At 42.4% G+C, this 25,479-nt stretch overlaps 1 protein-coding gene across 1 annotated transcript in view; it reads left to right on the forward strand.

The window, feature by feature from the left end:
* Nucleotides 1–244: 244 nt before the first annotated feature.
* The window catches only part of LOC126187798 (uncharacterized), a 123,243-nt gene continuing 98,008 nt past the window's right edge, over nucleotides 245–25,479 (forward strand). Inside the window, exon 1 of the mRNA XM_049929078.1 lies at nucleotides 245–368. Within this exon, the coding sequence (XP_049785035.1) occupies nucleotides 247–368 (122 nt within the window). The 5' untranslated portion in view covers nucleotides 245–246. The remainder of the gene's footprint in view (nucleotides 369–25,479) is intronic.

Below are 25,479 nucleotides of genomic sequence, written 5' to 3' on the forward strand. Positions count from 1 at the left end.
GCAACGTTTGGTTAAAAGAAAGAAGAGAGATACGGCGGTGGCCAAGTTTTCGACGACCCTGAAGGCATGGCCATTTCGACCGAAGGAGTTCGTCTCGACTAATGAAATATATCTCTCGGTGACAGCCCATTCCGCGACGTTCGTTATCTGGCGTGCGCGTCGTGGTGGGGGCAGAAGCAGAGGTGCGGACTACCTAGTGTAGAGAGACGCCGACGCTGAGGACTCTGCAGGTTACAACCAACAACCATGCAAGGCGGAGCGTTGGCACTGCTGATCGTGGGAACGGCCGTCTGCGTGCTGGCCGGCGCGGGAAGACCGCGGGGGTGGCGGGGGCAGCTGCCGACCGCCGCTGCACACCACATGCCGGAGTAAGTGCTGCCTCTCCAATACAAGTCACTACAAAACATTGCTGCCCATGCCCATGGTAACCAGCCAGCGCAGTAGCGTACATAAAAATGTCATATGCGAGCTCTAAACGCGCAGTGTATCAATCGTTCACTCGACGAAGTCACTCAATTTGGTGGCTGATAGCTGCTGCTGTTCAGACAAAAGTCGAAAGACGTTATGTGACTCTCAACGATATTCACTTACTACGGGTAAAGAGTATGTTCACTGAACATATCAGAGTACTTAAGACTGATGACCTCACTGTTTGGTCCCCTCTCTCAAACCAACCAACCAAGGTGTTTAAACTGCAATGACGGAGAAAATCACAACACCAAAGAGTAATTAAAGTAGAGTAATGTAATTTCGGGAATGCATTTGTTTAGGTAACATATTTGAGTGACTTACACAGCAATATCACAGATTAATGTAACCGCGAGACAAGTCATTGCGTATATGAAATGCTGGTACATTAATAACTGGTGTAACCGCCAGAATGTTGAATGCAAGCATATAAACGTACACGGATTTTGGTGTACTGGTGCCGGATGTCAGTTTGTGGGATGGAGATCCATGTCTGTTGCACTAGTTCGGTTAATACAGGGACGGTCAATGCTGGTTGTGGATGACGCTGGAATTGTCGTCCGGTGACGTCCCGAGCGTGCGCGACTGGAGACAGGTCTGGTGATCGAGCAGGCCAAGGCAACGTGTCGACACACTGCAGAGCATGTTCGGTTGCAACACCTGTACGTCGGCGAGCGTTATCCTGTCGGAAAATATCCGCTGGAATGCTGTTCGCGAATAGCAGCATAACAAGTCGAATCACCAGATTGACGGACAAATTTGGAGCCAGGGTGCTTGGGCTACCACGAGAGTGCTCTTGCTGTCATAGGAAACCGCACCCCAGACCATAACCCCAGGCGCAGATCCACTGTGTCTAGCACGAAGACAGGTTGGTTGCAGGGCCTCAAGTGGCCATCTTCTAGCCAACAAAAGACCATCACTAGCACCGACGTAGAACCAGTTTTCATCGGAAAATACCACAGAGCTCCACTCTGCCCTCCAATGAGCTCTCACTCGGCACCACTAAAGTCGCAAACGGCGGTAGTTGGGGTCCGTGGAATGCACGCTACATGGCTTCTGGCTCGCAACTGTCCTTGAAGTAACTGATTTGTAACAGTTCGTTGTGTCACTGTGGTTCCAACTACTGCTCAAATTGCTGCTGCAGATGCAGCACAGAGCTATATGCCGAACACAATAGTCTTCCCTCTCAGTATACCCACGTGGCCGTCCGGTGCCCGGTCGTCTAGCGATCGTACAATCTCGTGATCACAACTGTCAGAAGTCATGTACAGTAGCTACGTTCCTGCCAAGTCTTTCTGCAGTATCGTAGCAGGAACATCCAACCCTATTCCACGACCTCGTTCGAACTCAGTGAGGTGCTGACAGTGGCGTCTTTCTCGCCTTACAGGCATACTTGACTAAGAAACTTCCTAGCAGATTAACACTGTGTGCCGGACCGAGACTCGAACTCGGGACCTTTGCCTTTCTCGGGCAAGTGTTCTACCATCTGAGCTACCCAAGCACGACTCACGCCCCGTCCTCACAGCTTTACTTCTGCCAGTACCTCGTCTCCTACTCCGCTCCAGAGCGAAAATCTCATTCTGGATACTTGACTAACATCAACTCCCCCCCCTCCAATCTCAGATGTAATTTAACGCTACGACCGGTACAAACCTGATTTGCATCTTCATAGTGGCGCTACTAGACCCACTCTTAAGCTACTGGTGCGAAAGTTGACAGATCTTTCAGGTGTACATACATGCTTGCATCTTTAGTTTATGTCGTATAGCTCCGTCTTGGTGTTGCATTTTTTTTCGTCAGTGTACTTCTAACTCACAAGGAAACATCACCAACCTAACCTCATATTTTAAGGATAAAAAAGCACACTAGTAAGATATCAGCCACAGAAATCTGTTCCTCCCGAAAATTTGGGCCATAGTTCTGACAGTACGCCATTATAATCTGAATGTAGAGCTTTTAAACATGCGCGCACCTACTGTCACTCGCTTAGCAGCCTAAGGCACGAGAGCTGAGGCTCTACAGTGGAGTGAGTAAGACATTTGTGAAATATTGCTTTAACATGCCCTGTTCACTGAGTCAAAGTGTGCGATTTTTGACCTGTAGATAGCGCCAGAGATCTCTTTGCGATGAATATTTTTATGTTTCGATTCTCCAATGCAGTGTGAATGAGTGAAACGAATGAGTGTGTCATAAAGACGTAGCATAGCGGTGTTTAGTTATTAACATCGCTGTTGTGCGTTATTTTCTTGGATTTTAAACCTGACTCTGTTAAAGTGAAGTTCATTTTCGGGAGAAGCACTATTCTTCAACACGACTGGCATCATTAAATTGCAATCGAAAATCGTTAAATACATTTCATAATAATGCTTCAGTTGCTCAGGTTTATTCATTTTGATTTTGACGCGTATATGTAGCTGCAGACTATCAACACGAGAGTACTGTTAAAATAATGTTGGATTTGTATTACTTACCTGTTTTTCTGCATACAATAACATACGAAAAGATTTCAAAACACGTTGGGCAGATATATCCATCTCCCTCTTCCTCTTTCCTCGCCTTCGAAATCACGCGAATAGGAGCCAGGAGGCCTCTGGTTATTCCGATCCACAGTACTCTGCGCTCGGGCATTAGCCGGCTGTAACGATGCGGAGCGAGTGACAAACAACCCGCGCCCGCTAAAGCTTAAAAGCTGTACAACAGACGGTCAAATTACGGTCCACATTTTCGTGCGAGGTCGATTTCTGGGGCTGATATGTTGCAAATGTGCTTTTGTTCTTTAAAATATTGAGTCGAGCTGGTGACGATTCCTTATCAATTGCATACAATATTTCTCTAATCTTTAACTCCGAATGTTACGTTTACATTCGTTTATAAGTACGTAGACGTAATGAACACATTGTTTTCTGCTATCTAAGACTGACAAGGTTAGTTATGCACAGAAAGCCGTCGCTACGACCGAGGCCTATCGACTTCTACGGGTACAGATACTCCTTTAAGCCACCCGACAGATAGCCTTCTTACAAGGAACGCCTTCTTTGTACGGTCGCTGATGACCGCGCGGTTGAGTGCCCAACAAACCGAACATCATCAAGGAACGCCTTGAGTGCGAGGATCGTAAAAGGCCAGTGATGTGTACGGCATTCACGCCCCGCAATTTGTCTACTACGCAACCACAATGTTGGTACCTAATGGCAAAAAGAGGAGGGACTGGAGGTATTCACTGGCGAGCACAGTATGAGGCTACGAAGCAGTTGAACTGCTTAGTCGACGAAGAATAACGGTGCTAAAGTGTTGCAAAGCAGACCAATAGCAACGATAAGCAAAGTGAACATTTCATTAAACACTACTGGCCATTAAAATTGCTGCACAACGAAGATGATGTGCTACAGACGCGAAATTTAACCGACAGGAAGAAGATGCTGTGATATGCAAATGATTAGCTTTTCAGAGCATTCACACAAGGTTGGCGCCGGTGGCGACACCTACAACGTGCTGACATGAGGAATGTTTCCAACCGATTTCTCATACACAAACAGCAGTTGACCGGCGTTGCATGGTGAAACGTTGTTGTGAAGCCTCGTGTAAGGAGGAGAAATGCATAACATCACGTTTCCGACTTTGATAAAGGTCGGATTGTAGCCTATAGTGATTGCTGTTTATTGTATCGCGACATTGCCGGCCAGTGTGTCCGTGCGGTTCTAGGCGCTTCAGTTTGGAACCGCGTGACCGCTACGGACGCAGGTTCGAATCCTGCCTCGGGCATGGATGTGTGTGATGTCCTCAGGTTAGTTAGGTTTAAGTAGTTCTAAGTTCTAGGGGACTGATGACCACAGATGTTAAGTCCCATAGTGCTCAGAGCCATTTTTGTATCGCGACATTGCTGCTCGCATTGGTCGAGATCCAATGACTGTTAGCAGAATATGGACTAGGTGGGTTCAGGAGGGTAATATGGAAAGCCGTGCTGGATCCCAACGGCCTCGTATCACTAGCAGTCGAGATGACAGGCATCTTATCCGCTTGGCTGTAACGGATCGTGCAGCCACGTCTCGATCCCTGAGTCAACAGATGGGGACGTTTGCAAGACAACAACAATCTGCATGAACAGGTCGACGACGTTTGCAGCAGCATGGACTATCAGCTCGGAGACCATGGCTGCAGTTACCCTTGACGCTGCATTACAGACAGGAGCGCCTGCGATGATGTACTCAACGACGAACCTGGGTGCACGAATGGCAAAACGTCATTTTTTCGGATGAATCCAGGTTCTGTTTACAGCATCGTGATGGTCGCATCCGTGTTTGGCGACATCGCGGTGAACGCACATTAGAAGCGTGTATTCGTCATCGCCATACTCGTACTAGCGTATCACCCGGCGTGATGGTTTGGGGGTTGCCATTGGTTACACGTCTCGGTCACCTCTTTTTCGCATTGACAGCACTTACATTTCAGATGTGTTACGACCCGTGGCTCTATCCTTCATTCGATCCCTGCGGATCCCTACATCTCAGCAGGATAATGCACGACCGCATGTTGCAGGTCCTGTACGGGCCTTTCTGGATACAGAAAGTGTTCGACTTCTGCCCTGGCCAGCACATTCTCCAGATCTCTCACCAATTGAAAACGTCTGGTCAATGGTGGCCGAGCAACTGGCTCGTCACAATACGCCAGTAACTACTCTTGATGAACTGTGGTATCTCGTTGAAGCTGCATGGGCAGCTGTACCTGTAAACGCCATTCAACCTATGTTTGACTCAATGCCCAGGTATGTTTGACTCAATGCCCAGGCGTATCAAGGCCGTTATTACGGCCAGAGGTGGTTGTTCTGGGTACTGATTTCTGAGGATCTGTGCACCCAAATTGCGTGAAAATGTAATCACATGTCAGTTCTAGTATAATATATTTGTCCAATGAATACCCGTTTATCATCTGCATTTCTTCTTGGTATAGCAATTTTAATGGCCACTGCAAGATGAGTCAGCGGAAAACGTGGTGTCATATACACTTGACTTTGTGGACAATATACGTGTGGAGTACAATGATGACGACACGTGCTTAACACGTGAAAGTGATATTGAAACAAGTGTCGAGCCATGTAGTTCACCATCCTTGTCGGACAGTGAGCCACAAATCCCGTCTCCAATGAAAATTAGTTAAGGACAACCGTTGTCCAAGCAGCGGGTCCTAAACATAATTGCGTATATGGAGGATCATCCGCAGTATAGTAAACAAACAATTATGAACACCTTTCGAATAAGTCCGCAGCAATATAAGCATGTAGTGCACAAGAAAAATTACGGACATTCAAGGGAGAATAAGGGGTATTTGTTACCAAAACTGATGTCTGCGAGTTTCATGGATACTCGACACAATTTACAGGATGTGCAAGTTAGTGACTTACTACGTTATGCACGCCAAACTGGGCGTGACATACAGTATGTGATCGAAAGTATCCGGACACCTGGCTGAAAATGACTTACAAGTTCGTGGCGCCCCCCACCGGTAATGCTGGAATTCAATATTGTGTTGGCCCACACCTAGCCTTTATGACAGCTTCCACTTTCGCAGGCATAGGTTGAATCAGGTGCTGGAGGGTTTCTTGGGGAATGGCACCCCATTCTTCACGGAGTGCTGCACTGAGGAGAGGTATCGATGTTGGTCGGTGAGGCCTGGCACAAAATCGGCGTTCCAAAACAAAAGATGTTCTAGAGGATTCAGGTCAGCACTCTGTGCAGGCCAGACCATTACAGGGACGTTATTGTCGTGTAACCACTACGCCACAGGCCGTGAACAGATGCTCGATCGTGTTGAAAGATGCTAAGAACAACACGCACACACCCATGCCCGAGGGAGGACTCGAACCTCCGGCGGAAGGTTGAAACATCAATGTAGGCCTGTGCTGTGATGGTGCCACGCAAAGCAACAAAGGGTGCAAGCCCCCTCCATGAAAAACACGACCACACCGCAACAACACCGCCTCCGAATTTTACTGTTGGCACTAGACACGCTGGCGGATGACGTTCACCGGGCATTCGACATACCCACACCCTGCCATCGGATCGCCACATTCTGTACCGTGATTTGTCACTCCACACAACGTTTTTCCACTGTTCAATCGTCCAATGTTTACGCTCCTTACATCAAGCGAGGCGTCGTTTGGCATTTACCGGCGTGATGCGTGGCTTACGAGCAGCCACTCGACCATGAAATCCATGTTTTCTCACCTCAAGCCTAACTGTCGTGGTACTTGCAGCGGATCCTGATGCAGTGTGGAATTCCTGGATAGATGTCTGCCTACACATTACGACCCTCTTCAACTGTTGGCGGTCTTCGTCAGTCAACAGACGAGGTCGGCCTGTACGCTTTTGTGCTGTACGTGTCCCTTGACGTTTCCACTTCACTATCTCACCGGAAACAGTGGACCTAGGGATGTTTAGGAGTGTAGAAATCTCGCATGCAGACGTATGACACTAGTGTCACCCAATCACCTGACCACGTTCGAAGTCCATGAGCGGAGCGTCCCATTCTGCTCTCTCACAATGTCTAATGACTACTAAGGTCGCTGATATGGAGTACCTGCCAGAAGCTGGCAGCACAATGCACGTAATATGAAAAACGTATGTTTCTGGGGGTGTCCGGATACTTTTGATCGCATAGTGTAGATTACAGTGATTTCAAAGGTGCAGTGGATGGCTGCATAACTTCAAACTATGCTACACAAATGGAAGACTTACGATAAAAGCTAAGTGACAAATTGACGATGCAGAGTAAACCGTGGGATCAGCCAGAAAATTTTTGGATGACATAAACAAACTTATTCCGTGGTTCAGTAAGGAATTTGTTTTCACCTTCGACCAATCGGGATCTGAAGAGGAAATGCACGTAAATGGTACCCTGGAAATTAGAGGTACCAAGAGAGTTGTATCGAGATCGACGTAACATCAATACTTTAACGCATTCGTATACAATTAAGCTGACTGTTAATCTGGATGGTATAATGCCTGGAAAGTTATTTAATGTGCTGCGAGTAGTTGGAGGTACTCTGCCCCATATCAGTCATTCTCGTGTGCGTGATTTTGCAAAGGCAGTAGGAAACATTTACGTCACTGCAAGAGTGGGAAAACGGGCGTAAGAGAACTGCAACTATGGTACAAGCACTGTTTTTGGCCAGTAATTGGTTAAAATAGCTTGCTTTTGCTTGATCTCCGGTCTGCATTTAAAAATTAATCCTTGAGAGAAAACTATCTCTCCAGAAAACTGTGTGACATTGTAGTTCAAACCACCTGAAACCACTGGACAAATTCAGCCTCTGGATTTTTTTTCCGTACCTATAAAACATATTATCGCAATATCTGCAGCTACACCTTAAAGGATAGACAGTTTCACGATAAGCTCCACGACAGACTGTTTCGTATTCGGTTACATGCCATCACTTCCATCAATTCTCATCACTCCGTTACACCAGTATGTTTCTATATGCAAGCCTTAGGAGTGAATACCTAGCTGAACGAACTGCATGATTTGCAGTCCACAATGAGTTCTCCTTCGATCTTGCTTTGCGATCAGTGTAGCGCGCCATTTTCATTCGATGTTCATGGTGCAAGTTAATGGTTTGTTTTGAACGTTTCTTGTAAGCCAGTGATATTCATTTTCTAAAGTTTAATACACACATCCCATACAAAATTGGTCTCTGCACCTCCCCCCGAACACATTTTCTGTCTCCCTCCTGAGGCACATAGTCAGTCATTAGCGGCTAATATTTTTCCTGTCATACAGTTAACGCAAGACTTTCAAATGAACCTTACTAAAGATTGATTTTGCTACCTCGTACTCAAGGGGTTGACTACTTATATTGCGCGTATTGTAACTTAAACCAGAGAAATTCCCCCTCACACTCCCCTCAGATTTAGTAGTAAGAGTGTCCAGTGGACAGCTTGTCAAAAACTGAAGGGAGATTAAGCTTGAAAACAGGACGAAAGTGTGCTGAACTCTGGAAAAAAAGCGAAAACAAGTTCAAGATGTGCAACACCCAACTGATTGGAAGAGCCTCGGCGTCGTGGTTATACGGTCACGGTGTTGGATTGCGAACTAGGAGATCCGTGTTCAAATATCGGTTTTTTCCCTCGTCCCCCTTTTTTTTTTAATAAAATTATGAACTGTCCGTCCGATCTCTGATGTCTCTGTTCTCTTTTTGTATTCTTGGCAGTTGTCATACTATACATTGCGAACAGAATGAGTCGTTTGGTAAGAATATACACTTAATACGCAAAGAAACAGATACACCTGTCTAATATCGTGTAGGGCCCACATGAGCACGCAGAAGTGCCGTAGCACGACCTGGAATGGACTCGACTAATTTATGATGAAGTATTGGAGGGAACTGACACCATGAAGCCTGCAGAGCTGTCCCTAAATCCGAAAGAGTAAGAGGGTGTGGAGATCCCTTCTGAACAACACGTTGCAAGGCCTTCCAGATATGTTGAATAATGTTCATGTCTGGGGAATTTGGCGGCCAGCGGATGTGTTTAAACTCAGAAGAGTGTTCCTGGGGCCACTCTGTAGCAATACTGGACGTGTGAGGTGTCGCATTGTGCTGCTGGAATTGCCCAAGCCCATCGGAATGCACAATGGAGGTGAATGGATGCAGTGATCAGACAGGATGCTTACATACGTGTCACCTATCAGAGTCGTATCTAGACGTATCAGATGTCTCATATCACTCCAACTGCACACGCCACACACCATTACAGAGCCTCCACCAGATTGAACAGTCCCCTGCTACCGGCCGAGGTGGCCGAGCGGTTCTAGGCGCTACAGTCTGGAACCGCGCGACAACTACGGTCGCAGGTTCGAATCCTGCCTCGGGCATGGATGTGTGTGATGTCCTTAGGTTAGTTAGGTTTAAGTAGTTCTACGTTCTAGGAGACTGATGACCTCAGAAGTTAAGTCCCATAGTGCTCAGAGCCAGCCAGTCCCCTGCTGACATGCAGGGTCCTTGGATTCATTAGGTTGTCTCCAAACAACCGTACACGTCCATTCGCTCGATACAATTTGAAACGACACTCGCCCGACCAGCCAACATGTTTGCACTCATCAACAGTACAGTATCGGTGTTGACGGGCCCAGATGGGACGTAAAGCTTTGTCGTGCAGTCATCAAGGGTACACGAGTGGGCCTTCGGCTCCAAAAGTCCATATCGATGACATTTCGTTGAATGGTTCACACGCTGACACTTGTTGATGGTCCAGCACTGAAATCTGCAGTCATCTGCGGAAGGGTTGCACTTACGTCACGTTGACGATTCTCTTCCGTCGTCGTTGGTCCCGTCCTTACAAGATCATTTTCCAGCCGCAGCGATGTCGGAGATTTGATGTTTTACCGGATCATGATATTCACGGTACACTTGTGAAATGGTCATAAGAGAAAATCCCAACTTCATCGCTCCTCGGAGGTGTTGTGTCCCATCGCTCGTGCGCCGACTATAACACCACGTTCAAACTCACTTAAATATTGATAACCTACCATTGTAGCACCAGTAACCGACCTAACAAATGCGATAACACTTGTTGTCTTATATAGGCGTTGCCAACCGTATCTCTGTATTTGAATACTCATGTCCATGCCAGTTTTTTTGGCGTTTCAGTGTACTTACACGTCTCAGTACAGACGTTCCACATACTTGCTCTTACATATACCATAGAAGCGGTAGCATCCAATGTTGCTAACACTTAGAGGCCCTAACTGTGCGAAGTGGCCTTTTATTACACATAAAACAGTCTGTTCTGATCCAGTTCGGAGTAGAAAACAGTTTAAAAGAATTAACTTCTTGTCTCGGACTATTTTGGTAAATTTATCAGAGCTGAATGTGACGAGACTTTGTTAAATTTATTGTTACTTTACAACCAGTCACAGAGGAACAGGATTTTGAATCAATTTGAATACTATGTGGTGTTTATATGAGTGATTCAGTAGAAGAAACGAAGTACAGATGTTAACGTCATCGACACTCCACAGTTGTTACTGATGGATGGTCTGTCATGGTACAGCCATGGCCTCGCAAATGTAGTCAGCGTAAATGCGCTTTATGGTCACTCAGACGTCAATCACACATCTACATTTACGTTACTCAGCAGCTCAGACTTAGTACGCTACTGCCCATTAAAATTGCTAAACCACGAAGATGACGTGCTACAGACGCGAAATTTAACCGACAGGAAGAAGATGCTGTGATATGCAAATGATTAGCTTTTCAGAGCATTCACACAAGATTGGCGCCGGTGGCGACACCTACAATGTGCTGACATGAAGAACGTTTCCAACCGATTTCTCATGCACAGCAGTTTACCGGCGTTGCCTGGTGAAACGTTGTTCTGATACCTCGTGTAAGGAGGAGAAATGCGTACCATCACGTTTCCGACTTTGATAAAAGTCGGATTGTAGCCTGTCGCGATTGAGGTTTATCGTATTGCGACATTGCTGCTCGCGTTGCTCGAGATCCAATGACTGTTAACAGGATATGGAATCGGTGGGTTCAGGAGGGTAATTCGGAACGCCGTGCTGGATCCCAACGGCCTCGCATCACTAGCAGTCGAGATGACAGGCATCTTATCCGCATGGCTGTAACGGATCGTGCAGCCACGTCTCGATCCCTTAGTCAACATATAGGGACCTTTGCAAGACAGCAACAATCTGCACGAACAGTTCGACGACGTTTGCAGCAGCATGGACTATCAACTCGGAGATCATGGCTGCGGTTACCCTTGACGATGCATCACAGACAGGAGCGCCTGCGATGGTGTACTCAACGACGAACCTTGGTGCACGAATGGCAAAACGTCAGTTTTCGGATGAATCTAGGTTCTGTTTACAGCATCATGATGGTCGCATCCGTGTTTGGCGACATCGCGGTGAACGCACATTAGAAGCGTGTATTCGTCATCGCCATACTGGCGTATCACCCGCCGTGATGGTATGGGGTGCCATTGGTTATACGTCTGGGCCACCTCTTGTTCGCACTGACGGCACTTTGAACAGTAGACGTTACATTTCAGATGTGTTACGACCCGTGGCTCTATCCTTTATCCGATCCCTGCGAAACCCTACATTTCAGCAGGATAATGCACGACCACATGTTGCAGGTCCTGTACAGGCCTTTCTGGATACAGAAAATGTTCGACTGCTGCCCTGGCCAGCATATTCTCCAGATCTCTCACCAATTGAAAACGTCTGGTCAATGGTGGCCGAGCAACTGACTCGTCACAATACGCCAGTAACTACTCTTGATGAACTGTGGTATTGTGTTGTAGCTGCATGGGCAGCTGTACCTGTACACGCCATCCAAGCTCTGTTTGACTCAATGCCCAGGCGTATCAAGGCCGTTAATACGGCCAGAGGTGGTTGTTCTGGGTACTGATTTCTCAGGATCTATGAACCCAAATTGCGTGAAAATGTGATCACATGTCAGTTCTAGTATAATATATTTGTCCAATGAATACCCTTTTATCATCTGCATTTCTTCTGGTGTAGTATTTTTAATGGCCATAGTGTATTTGGGGGAAGAGCTAACCGTCAATGTTGGTAAGGTCATGGCCATTTTCACGTTATGTGATGAAGCATGGAGCACCGGACCTTGTTGCCTATTCGTGGTTTCACAATTCTACAACAACTTTTCCACAGACGCTCCACTCGCACTGATTTTTGTGGTTGGAAGAAAGTGCTACTGTTGTAACTGGCGCCCATCTGTATTCCTTTTGGCGTAAACAACGATATCTGGTAGCATATAGTCATTCGTGACCGACTATATTAGATACTCAAAGGTCACATTTCCACTTTAAAATTTTAGTTCTCACTAATTTTTTTAGCATTTTAAGTTTGTGTAGCAGAAACAGTAATTTGAAGTTTCATAAATTCATTTTTCATGTCTCAGCTATGTATATCATTTATCAGCACCTTGAGGCGAATTTGTTAGAACTATGTACAAACGTAAGTTACAAAATCGAAGGAAATACATGATGACCATCTGGATGACATCAAGCATGAAGGGATGCAATAATGCTCACGTTGGTTACTCCTGTCAAGGTACATTCAGTTATTACAGTGGATCCCATGGAAGACCAGATAAATGTCCCCCATAGCACAATACTGCCCCCACTCGTCTGTGTCGTGTCGCAATAGGTGGGTGTTTTCGGCAGCCATTCGCCTCTGAAACGATCTATCTTGACCCCGACCATTGACCATTGACAAGTAACATCAAACGTCCAGAATGAAATTTTCACTCTGCACGGAGTGTGCACTGATATGAAACTTCATGGCAGATTAAACGAGTGTGCCGGACCGAGACTCGAACTCGAGGCTTTCGCCTTTCGCTGGCAAGTGCCCTATCGACTGAGCTATCCAAGCACGACTAACGACCCGTCCACACAGCTTTAATTCCGCATAGGTTGCATGGGGGCTTTAATTTATATATATATATATAAGGAATGCAAATATTTTTTTGTGGCTGTCTGTCCGATTACGCAAGTCTCGTAAACGGCTGGCCCTGACTAGTATTAGTACGCAATCTGACTGCTTAGAATGACAACAAGAATGTAAGAAAATTTTCGTTAACACAGTTCATTAATTAAGTCCCCAGCAACTATAAAACCTACGAAACCAACAAAGCACAAGTGTAGCTGTTCTGTATGTGGTAGTATGACTCAACGCACATCTGGCACGGTTCTTCTTCAACAAGACAAGAATTTTTAAATACCAATTAAACTGACGTGATAAAAGAAAATTACAAATACTATAATTGTGCAAGAAAACCAAAATTCCACTCTAATACAAGAACACAAGCCAGATGCTTTGTTGACTGAACCTGTAATGACACATTATTCAGGACACTGAAAGAATAAAAGAACATAGTGTTGTATTACCTTCATATATATTGACGAAAAGCACTCAGATCATTACAATATCTCCATTGGAATAACATCTGCTATCTCTCCCATCAAATAACTGCATAAACATGGAACAACACTCTCCACTACCACATCTCACTCCAACTTCACGACAAGCAGTGTCCACCACAACTTCTCGGCAAGAACTGCTTGCCGCTACGTCTCAATAATCACTGCCAGTGGAGGCGGCGGAACAATACTCTCTGGCGCGATCTCTGGCGCTGTGGCTCAGTGTAGCCACCTTTCATATGCCCCTCCTCCACGGGCTAGAATTTGATGGTATTTTTGCCAGCATTGGTGGTGAAAATACCACCAAATTCGTCAAAGAAAATACAGAAAAAAATAAAAGATAATGTTAATATGTAAATATCATATAACTAGATAAAATTTTGGCTTTGCACTGACCTTTCAATAGCCTAATATATAAAATACAGTAAGGAATACAAATTCTTTCATACATATGACTTTACATAATAGTTTACACAAGTATTATGTGGTTAAACAGTTCAATCAATATCGTCAGCAATGACGAATATGTACAGGTAAGAGTCTCATAACTTTTCACAAACAGTAATACACAAAAAATCAGATTATACAAATATTCACATAAAATGCTTTCCCAACAGTAGTTGACAGTTCCAGCAGTAGCACCCAGCAATGTTGAATAGGTGCAGACACCATCAGGTGACATCATTTCAGTAGAAGCAGTCCATCAGTGGCACCCAGCATTGTGGAGTAGGTGCAGACAGCATCAGGTGACATCATTTCAGTAGAAGCAGTCCATCAGTGGCACCCAGCATTGTGGAGTAGGTACAGACAGCATCAGGTGACATCATTTCAGTAGAAGCAGTCCATCAGTGGCACCCAGCATTGTGAAACAGGTGCAGACAGCATCAGGTGACATCATTTCAGTAGAAGCAGTCCATCAGTGGCATCCAGCAATGTTGAGTAGGTGCAGACACCATCAGGTGAATCATTTCAGTAGAAGCAGTCCATCAGTGGCATCCAGCAATGTTGAGTAGGTGCAGACACCATCAGGTGACATCATTTCAGTAGAAGCAGTCCATCAGTGGCACCCAGCATTGTGGAACAGGTGCAGACAGCATCAGGTGACATCAGTTCAGTAGAAGCAGTCCATCAGTGGCATCCAGCAATGTTGAGTAGGTGCAGACACCATCAGGTGACATCATTTCAGTAGAAGCAGTCCATCAGTGGTATCCAGCAATGTTGAGTAGGTGCAGACACCATCAGGTGACATCATTTCAGTAGAAGCAGTCCATCAGTGGCATCCAGCAATGTTGAGTAGGTGCAGACAGCATCAGGTGACATCATTTCAGTAGAAGCAGTCCATCAGTGGCATCCAGCAATGTTGAGTAGGTGCAGAAAGCAGTCCATAATATTCACTATCACTGATCACACTGTTCATCAGCAGAAATTAAACATGTCCTAGTGGCACCAATCATGTAGAAAAAGTACAAGTAACAGTCCATAATATTTACTATCACTGATCACACAGTTCATCAGCAGAAATTAAACATTTCTAAGTGTCACACATCATGTTGAAAAGTGCAGGTAACAGTTCATAATATTCACCATCACTACTCAGACAGTTCAAGCATGAACAATAGTTTGAATACACATACAAATGCTTTTACACTAAACTTACAAATCATAACAAACACACAAATGATGTCAGATAATTGTCATATTAACTATTACAAATACACAAATACCAGTAAACCTATAATATTTATGGGTGTCAGTGCAAGCCACTACAAACAAATAAAATAATATTTAGGAAATAGGTGGGTAGGATTAGGAAAGGAAAACACACAAAACACACTCACTCATCTTTCATCCACATTAAGTACTACTGTGTAATTGAATAGTGTTACTGTGTAAATGCAATTCTGTCAAAGGTTTGATGTTCATCATGTGTATCAAGTGGTAGTGGCAGCAATGTATAACAGTCAATAATAGTTAAGTCAACGTCATAGTCATCATGTCAAGACCAATGTTTGCCAAGCCAAACAAAAATGTACGGTTGCTGAAAAACTGTCAAAGTGCCAAGATATGCAAATACTTTCTCTCTTCAAAAAAAAAAAAAAAAAATTTACTGCTTAGTGATTTAACAAAGTGTGTGTAGACAATCTTCCTTCCACTTTAGTGTTCTAGTCTGCTATCTTCATCCTCCTTGTTCCATATAGACCAACAAAAAAATATGCACCTCACTCACTTTACCTCTTATCCACCAAAACTCCAACAATCATCCACTTCACACAATCTCAATACCTCAATAATATCTCTTCAATACGTCGATACATATAAACCTTATCGCCAATATCATTTCACTTCCATAACAACTCTTTCCCATAGTCAGTCTCCTCGAACAAGTACGGATAAAATCCTAATGCAAACCTCATCATCCCATACAATCCGAAGACACACTGTCAACACACAACCTCTGTGTAATCCATCTGAGCCAAAATCTTCTACTCATTATGAATTATAAACAAAGAAATGCATACATGACCTCTAACAGACTTAGTTCGAATAACTCTCAGTAATTAAGTACGATTACGGAGTGTGAGTGATTATAATATTTCACAGTGTGTACACCATTTCAAGAATTATGGCAAACAGAAGCAAACATGTGGAGTATTTCTTGTGTCAGGTGTCACTTCCTATTTCAATTGCTCACGAAGAATGCAGTGTAATAACTGTCAATGGTCTAAACCTAGTGTTGGTATGTCATGTCGTTAGCTTCCTTCCTATTAGCATAAATTTATACAGCTTCCATAAAACCTCAGCTCATGTGACTTCTATGAAATTTCTTGTACTAATGTTGTTCGTCGAATTATAGCAGTTCATTTTCCTATCTTAAAAATATAAAGCACTGAGCGTAAGCAAAACAAGCAATAGCGAGTAAATATACCAGTAGAGAACAGAATGTCAACAAGTGGATGCAGCACAAATCTTACAACGAGGCTCTGCCAAGCGAACAATCTATAACTAATACCATAGTGTAACCTAAACTCTATGTTCATTCACAGTATATCAGCATTTCTATATACCAAATTAAAGAGTAGTTATGACGACAAACAGAGATGTATAAATATGCAATCCATACGCATAGCAGCAAACATATATCTTACGTACTAAACAGGTCATTAGCATCATACAATCATAAGCAAATAATGTTCATATGTAATCTTAATAAGTAAACATGAAGGCGCAAGCAGATAAATCACAAAGTATAACTTACATACCTAACCACATCAGCACAATTAATCAGGTGACAATTATAATTTAAATAAATAAGCACAGCAGGCACATAATAAAAAAAATATGACATCAGTGAAAAAGCAGTGCAGTCAAGCGATGCATAATATACACAAGTTACAACCCAGTTCATTAATAATCATTGTCAAAATCAGTTAACGTACGCAAGCACGTCGCTTCACAAGTAATTTCATAGAACATGTAATTAGCACAAAGTATGAATCACGTAATCGCGAGCAGTAAATTACGTCTAAACTACGTACCTAAGTGGAAATATGTTACCTGAAAAATAAACTCAATTAATAATTACCTTTTTAGTTTATTACTTTCTTCTTCGAAATGACATTTTTCCTGAAATTTTCTCGATAGCAAGTCATCTTAACGTCGGACACGCACAGAATTTACCTGAAGTTCTTAAATATTTTATAGAACCGTATCCTGAAAAATACTGAATGTTAATAACATAATTCATCAAGTCATTATAGCTTTATACTGATTTTATTCGGAGAAAGACTGTGTATTTGTTTACGGCTGTCAGTGCATTCGCACCGAGCGCTCGATCAGCCGTAGGCGCGTGACGTAGAAAGCAACTGTTAGCGGTCAACGACTGCCTTGTGCGGCGCGCAGACTTCACTGTTGCTTTGAGTATGTGCCGCCGCCAAAACACAGCGCGGTATCCTTGTACTCTCCGCATGTTTACATGTAGCTGTTAGTTTCTCACAAGTATGTCATTCTACAAAAATTTTTCAAAAGTATATCATTCCACAAAAATTTTAACGTTAGATATATGATGTATTCCCTTAGAGCGTCGTGATTTAAGAGTTTCTACTTCTACAGTGTTATCATGAATAATTTTGCGAATTCTATATGGGCCGTTATAAAGCAGAAAAAATTTGCGACACAAGCCTTTTCCTTTGTGAGACAAACGATGAGACTTAATTAACGCCTTCTGACCAACTGACAAGATTTTTGAACGACCAGGACGCTTAGCTGATTTCTCTCTTCTAGCAGCCGCAGATGCAATATTTTGTAGAGCCAGATTCACAACTTCAGAATGCCGCAGTTTCCGTGAAGGCGGAAAAGGAACGATTTCAGAAATGCGATTTGTCGGTGCTTTATTTTTTAATATCAGTATAGGCGGTAAAGAAGTTGAATCATTAGGGAGTTCATTCAGAATGTTTTGAAAAATATGAAGCTACTGATCCCACATTCTGTGATTCTGATGACAATAAAGACGACACAATTTATTGATTTCCTTCATCCATCTCTCTGAAGCGTTAGATTGGGGGTGAAAAAGTGAAATGAAAATTGGTTAATTTTACGACGCTGTAGAGTATGAAGCCAAATTTTAGAATGAAACTGTGATGCATTATCTGATATAACCTTATCAACATGACCCACTTCTTTAAGAAAATGTTTGATGAAAGCGTTAGATACTGAACGAGCTGTTGCTTTGCGTAACGGTGTAAAACACACATATTTTGATGTCAACTCCACTGCTACGAAAATGTACGCAAAACCATTAGTAGATCGAACCACTGGACCGAACAAATCGACTGCAGCCATGTCCTTTAATTTCGCTGGAATGATAGGAAACAACGGTGCTCTGTGAGAAACTGTTGGCGGCTTAGCCTTTTGACATAATTTGCATTTGGCCAGAACAGATCGAATACGTTTTTCCATATTACTGAAGTAACAATTTTCTCGCAATTTATGAAAGCATTTTCTGGGACCAAAGTGTGCATGACTGAAATGCGTATACCAAATCAGCTTATTAACCCACTCATCAGGAATACAAACTAACCAAACAGAGTTGTCGACCGATTTTCGTTTGAAAAGAATGTCATTGCGAATTAAATAATGCTGTCTAATCGCTACGCTTTCCTTTCTCCTCCACTTCTCCTTAATGTCCTTCCAGATTGGATCCTTATTTTGATCCTTAGCGATGTCCTGGAGCGAAGACGAAATAAAGTTCTCAAACGCAACACCTTGAATATACATCAAACAATAATTGTTTTCCTTGCAGTCCTCTTCAGCACTTTGTTTCAAACCCATAGGTGCACGTGATAAAGCATCAGCAACAATATTTGAAGAAAACAATGTAAACAATACTTAAGTCAAATTCCTGTAGGTACAACGCCCATCGTGACAATCTGCCATGAGTTAATTTTGTCGACATAAGAAATTCCAGAGCTCGATGATCGGTGTAAACCTTAGTATGTCTGCCAAACAAAAATGTGCGAAATTTTGTAAAAGCCCAAACAACAGCCAAAGCTTCAAGTTCCGTAATCGAATAATTCTTTTCTGATTTCGAGAGAACATGACTTCCAAATGCAATAGTCTTTTGTACTACAACGCCGTTTTCTTCTATCTCTTGAAATAAATGTGCACCTAGGCCTTTGTATGATGAGTCCGTCGCCAAACAAAAATCTTTAGATAAATCCGGGTGTGAAAGAAGTGGAGCAGCAACTAAAGCATCACGAAGTTGTTCAAATTCTGACTGAGCTTCCTCATCCCAACACCAATTAGATTTCTTTCCAGATAGTTCACATAAACGAGGTGTGGCCAAATTGTCCAATCTAACAAAGCGTCTAAGAAAATTACAGACACCAAGGAAACTACGAACATCACGTTTTGTGGTAGGAACAGCATAATTACGAATAGCGTCTAATTTTTCTGGATCAGGAAGAATACCTTCTGCAGAAATAATGTGACCGAGAAATTTCACCTGAGAACGACCAAATTCAGATTTTTCCAAGTTTACTGTAATGCCAACTCTTGCAAAGATACGTAACAATGAATCCAAAATTTTGTTGTGCTCACTCCAAGAACGTTTAGCAATAAGAATGTCGTCAACATATGAAGTAATATTGTCACGAAGATAAACAGGTAAAATTTCATTTAGGCTACGAATGAATGCCGCTGAAGGTACAGTAAGTCCAAACGGTAATTTCCGAAACTGGTAACAGTTACCAAAGGCTAAAAAGGCAGTATATTTTCTACAATCAGGGTGGAATTCTATTTGCCAAAAACTTGTGCGCATATCAATCGTGGATAAAACTTTAATTCCATGTAAATGTTGAAGAAGTTCATCTAAATTTTGTGGACGGTCAGTTTCAGGAATGATGATATTATTTATCTGTCTGGAATCCAGAACCAAACGAATTGACCCATCCTTTTTAAGAACAACGTGTAATGGGCTAGTATAAGGACTGACTGCAGGCTCAATAATGCCCTGATCTAACATGTACTGAAGTTCATTCTTAATCTTGTCTCTGTAAGCCAAAGGAATAGCGTACGTTTTCCCACGAAATGGTGTGTGTTCTTTTACTTTAAATAAATATTGTAAGCCTTGTACAGTTCCTTTGTGATGTCTAAATACTGTAGCATGTGAAGTCAAAATGTGGTGCAGCTCTTCTCTTGCAATGTCATCTGGCACTTCAGCTTTCTTAACCTTTTCATTAATTAATTCTTCGCTATTAATTATATCATCCATCGCGTCTCTGTATCTATTGTCATTGTCATGAATAAACACACTGTCGTCATAATGCTCAACGAAAACATCAGAAGTAAGAAACCTTAAACATTTTGTATCTGACTCAGATCTTGTTAAACACTCGAAAAATTTCAAACATTTCGGCATTCCGGCAACAGTCAAATTCACACTCCCTTCTTTAAAGTTCAAAATTGCCTTATGTGCGTTAAGAAACTCCATACCTAATATAATTTGTGTACTGAGCAATGGAACAATAATAAAATTAGCAGAAAATTCGTATCCTTGACAATTGAAATTTAGGTTGGTCTGTTGTTTAACTTCTACACCTTTTCCAGAAATCGCTCCTCGAATTGTAGTTTTAGAAATAGGTAACACAGGACAGGCAATAGTTCTTTCACATATACGAAAAACTGATTCACTAATGACATTCAATGGGCTCCCAGAATCTAAAACTGCAGTGAACTTATTCTTATCCACACATACTTCAATAACAGGATGTAAAAATGCGTCTACATTATTTTCCTTTTCGTCTAACAAAATGTCTCTCATGTCTTCCAGGCGTACGTAGTGTAAAGTCGTAGTGTCATTACTTTCTGAACCGTCTATATTGCTGCCAGAAGCCGAAGCTGCAAGTCATTGTCGATTGTTTGCGTCACGTCTTTGAGTATTCGCGTCATTCCGCGGATCCATTTCTATGATTTGCACTTGTCTGTTCTGTCACGTGGAGGATGCCAATTAGGTCCCTCCTGTCTGTTAGATACAAATTCTTGGTTGTGTCTGTTATTAATATTTCTGCTTTCCTGTCTGTCTGCATAACTACTTCTTGTGTAATTTCGACTGTCACTTCTGAAATTATTGTTGTATCTACTACCCTGGTTATTTCTGTAGTAAGAATTTCTATTACTGTATGAATAATTTCTGTCTTGATGATACCGATTACAGTTTCCGTATGATTGATCATTCCGGTAGGAATTACCGTTATTATAATTGTCTGTGTAATTTCTGTTAGAACGTCTGTTATTGTCATAAGGCTGGTATCTATTGTCCTGTCTGTTACGTCTGTCATTCTCTAAGTTACCCATATAACGCCCGTTCCGATCACTATCCCTTTTCTCTGAAAATCTATTGTAATTACTGTTACTGAAAAAGTTACAAGAAGTGCCGTCATCGTTGTCATACTCAAGTTCTTGCAACAAAGTCTTAAAAGTCTCAATGTCGTCTTTACATCTTCCGGCTAAAGCAATTTGTCTTATGGATTGTGGCAGCTTAGTTAAACAAATGCGAATTAATTCAGTCGGGCTGTAAGGGTTGGAAAGGAACTGATTCTTTCGAATCATGTCTTCAAAATGTTCCGCTGGCGTGCGGAACTCAGACTGTTTGAAATTACGCTGCATAATAAGACTGCGTTTGACTCTGTCTTGCGTGTTTTCGGACCAATATGCCGATAGAAATGCATGATAAAAATCATTTAGGCTATTACAATCTCTAATGAGTGCGCGCATCCGCGTCGCCGGTTCGTTTTCTAAATATCCACACATAAATTCCAGTTTGTGACTTAGTGGCCAATTTCGTGGGAGTGCGTACATAAATTGATCTAACCATGCACATGGATGTATGTCATTCTTAGAATTGCGGAAGATCTTAAATTTCCGAACAGTCAAAAAGTGTTTATAGTCAAAGTTTTCGCCTCGTGGCGACAAAGACCTACCGCGTCTGTCCCAGTCCCAATGTCGATTATTGTTAAATTCACGCGCCTGGCGCTCTCTTGTTGCAGCCCGTAAATGAAACAAATTATTTTCTTCAAACCCCTCTGGTATCTGTGATTCTAAATTTCCTTTGCCGTCTTTTCCTACGATTTCGCCTTCAATTTGTTTGACTTGCTTTTTTAATGCCTCAAATTCCCTTTTCACGCGTTCATTAAATTTTCCCTGATTTTCAACATGTTTATTTATGCTCTGGTACTCTTCGGTTTCTGAAAATGGCAATGGAGCTGTGTCATCTGAATCTCTGTCCCCATTTAAACTAAGATTTGTCAATTTATCTGAAATCTCCTCCACTCTTTCCGATAAGTCACCAATTTGTTCTTTCTGTTTATTTACGTCTTCCGTAAGTGTCGCGACTCGCGTTTCAGTATTAACGCATTTAGTAGTTAACTGTTCATACTGTTGTGTTAGGTTATTTAATCTGTCATTTGGTACGGATTCCTCGATTCTCTCAAATATTTCTTCCTCATCTTTTGCACGTTGTAAATTTAACTCTGAAAATTTCTGTACTATCACGCGATCTCTTTCTTCCTGTTCTCTATCCTCTTCCCTTTGTCTAATCTCTACTGCACTTAATCTATTATTGTGAGAATTCAAAATCGGTTGTACTTCTTCTCTGTTTCTTTCTTTAATTCATCTTTCATATTTTTGAAACATGTCCCTATTCGTGAGTCTAACCGTGTTTCCATTGTTCCCATCTGTGTTTTTAATTCAGATCGAAACTGCTCCATTGTTCCCCTATCTGTTTTTAATTCAGATCGTAACTGCTCCATTGTTCCCCTATCTGTTTTTAATTCAGATCGTAACTGCTCCATTGTTCCCCTATCTGTTTTTAATTCAGATCGTAACTGCTCCATTGTTCCCATTTGTGAGTCTAACCGAGATCCCAAATTTAATATTGCACTCATTAACTTCTCCGTGTTAACTTGTTCAAAATTCTTTTCGCCCCTAACATTTCCCGCACAACCAGTTTCGCTCGTCATAGCTGTAAAGCTATCTGTGTTCGATACTGTTCCAGAATCTTCTGTCGTTAATCTCGGATTCTGTGAATTTTCTGATTGCGAAAAATTTTGAAATGGTTCCGGACTATTTTCCCGACTTATTACATTGTTTTCCACTTCATTATCCATCATACTGTTGTCCTGTGTTGGCGAGTTCGTCATGTCAACAATTTCGTTATTCTCACTATTCATCATTTTTGCCTTTTTTATTGATCACGTAATCATTTACAAAATATACAAAACTCGTCACTATATGAAAATTACACACAATGACTCTTTATCTCCAACAATACCATTTACATGAAATGTTTCCCTCAAACACGATTAACGAACAATTGAAATAATTGCACTAGATTGTCAAACACGTATACAAGACAACAAAATTAAATTATGAAATACCATTAGAAGAATGACAATTACCAAATCTACACATGCAATCTAGACTACAGTTACTAAACTACAAATTACTACAACAATACTACTGTCTACTATTTTTACAATCAGAAGATTCCAAGGGACGATCCGAAGCAGCGGTCGCCACGTGCATGGGGGCTTTAATTTATATATATATATATATATATATATATATATATATATATATATATATATATATATATATAAGGAATGCAAATATTTTTTTGTAGCTGTCTGTCCGATTATGCAAGTCTCGTAAACGGCTGGCCCTGACTAGTATTAGTACGCAATCTGACTGCTTAGAATGACAACAAGAATGTAAGAAAATTTTCGTTAACACAGTTCATTAATTAAGTCCCCAGCAACTATAAAACCTACGAAACCAACAAAGCACAAGTGTAGCTGTTCTGTATGTGGTAGTATGACTCAACGCACATCTGGCACGGTTCTTCTTCAACAAGACAAGAATTTTTAAATACCAATTAAACTGACGTGATAAAAGAAAATTACAAATACTATAATTGTGCAAGAAAACCAAAATTCCACTCTAATACAAGAACACACGCCAGATGCTTTGTTGACTGAACCTGTAATGACACATTATTCAGGTCACTGAAAGAATAAAAGAAAGTACCTCCATATATATTGACGAAATGCACTCTGACCATTACAATATCTCCATTAGAACAACATCTGCTATCTCTCCCATCAAACCACTGCATAAAACATGGAACAACACTCTCCACTACCGTATCTCACTCTGACTTCACGACAAGCAGTGTCCACCACAACTTCTCGGTAAGAACTGCCTGCCGCTACGTCTCAATAAGCACTGCCAGTGGAGGCGGCGGAACAATACTCTCTGGCGCGATCTCTGGCGCTGTGGCTCAGTGTAGCCACCTTTCAAGGTCCCGAGTTCGACTCTCGGTTCGCCACACAGTTTTAATCTGCCGGGAAGCTTAAGATTAAACGTGATTCATCCGACCAAGCGACGCGTTTACATTGACCCACGGCCGAATTACGATGATCCCATGAGCCCTGCAATCGCAGTTGACTACGTCATTGAGTTGACATGGGGATTACGTAGAGCTCGACTGCTGCTAAGACCCACGTTCAACAAAGAGCGCTGAACGGTCTGCTCGAAAACACTGATGCCTGCACCAGTGCTGCACCTTGTCGCCTGATGTGCAACGGATCGCCGCCTATACTGCGTTATCGGATCGCCGCCTATACTGCGTTATAGAGCGGGCAAACCACCGACTTCCACATTCAGTGATGAGGCAAAACGCCTTGTTGCCTACTCGTGGTGTCATTATCGTACAACCAGTTTTCCACACATGCTCGTGGCAGGAACCCGAGAACAGCCGGTCAGTTTCTCTGAGATAATTGTTCTCAGGCGACAGAACTTAGCAATCTGCCTAAGTCGCTTATGTCAGTGGACTTCCCCAACTGCGGCTCATATTGTGGCTAGAATGATTCCCCATTCGTCCCTTCTTCGTTTGTGCAGGGTGTCCCAGGATGAATGGTCAATATTCAGGGGTATGACAGGAGCGTTAATTCGGAGCAGAAACGTCTACTAAACATGGGTTCTCACACTCATACTTTAAGATCTATGAGCACTTCCTCATCTTCGATACTGCGAAACAAATCTCTCCTACCATAAGCTTTTTGCCTTCCAGATTTTGGGGAGGAGGTGGTATGGACCAAACCAAGAAAAAATTGTCAAGTAAACATGGGCTGCAAAAGAGACGTTTCATGGTAGCGAAGATGAACAAGTGCTCATGATCTTACAGTATGCACTTTAGGGCCCTTGTTTACTGGTTTACTTGACACTTTTTTCTTGTTTTGGTCCATACTTCCACATCTCAGAATATAGAAACCAAAGAACTTGCAGTAGAAGAGATTGTTTCACAGTATCGAAAACAAAGAAGTGAGCATGTTATTTTAAACTGTGGAAAACTGCAGCCAAATTTTCAGATTTTGAATGAAATGATAAACACTGGGTGTAAAATACTTTTATTAAAAGCCACGACAGGTTTCGCGTCAACTGTGTACGCATCCTCAGATGATGTGCGCAAAAATTAACAAATAAAAAAATTTGTAGAAAGACTTCTTAATAA

The sequence above is a fragment of the Schistocerca cancellata genome, chromosome 5 (assembly GCF_023864275.1).
Source record: "Schistocerca cancellata isolate TAMUIC-IGC-003103 chromosome 5, iqSchCanc2.1, whole genome shotgun sequence".
NCBI classification, from domain to species: domain Eukaryota; kingdom Metazoa; phylum Arthropoda; class Insecta; order Orthoptera; family Acrididae; genus Schistocerca; species Schistocerca cancellata.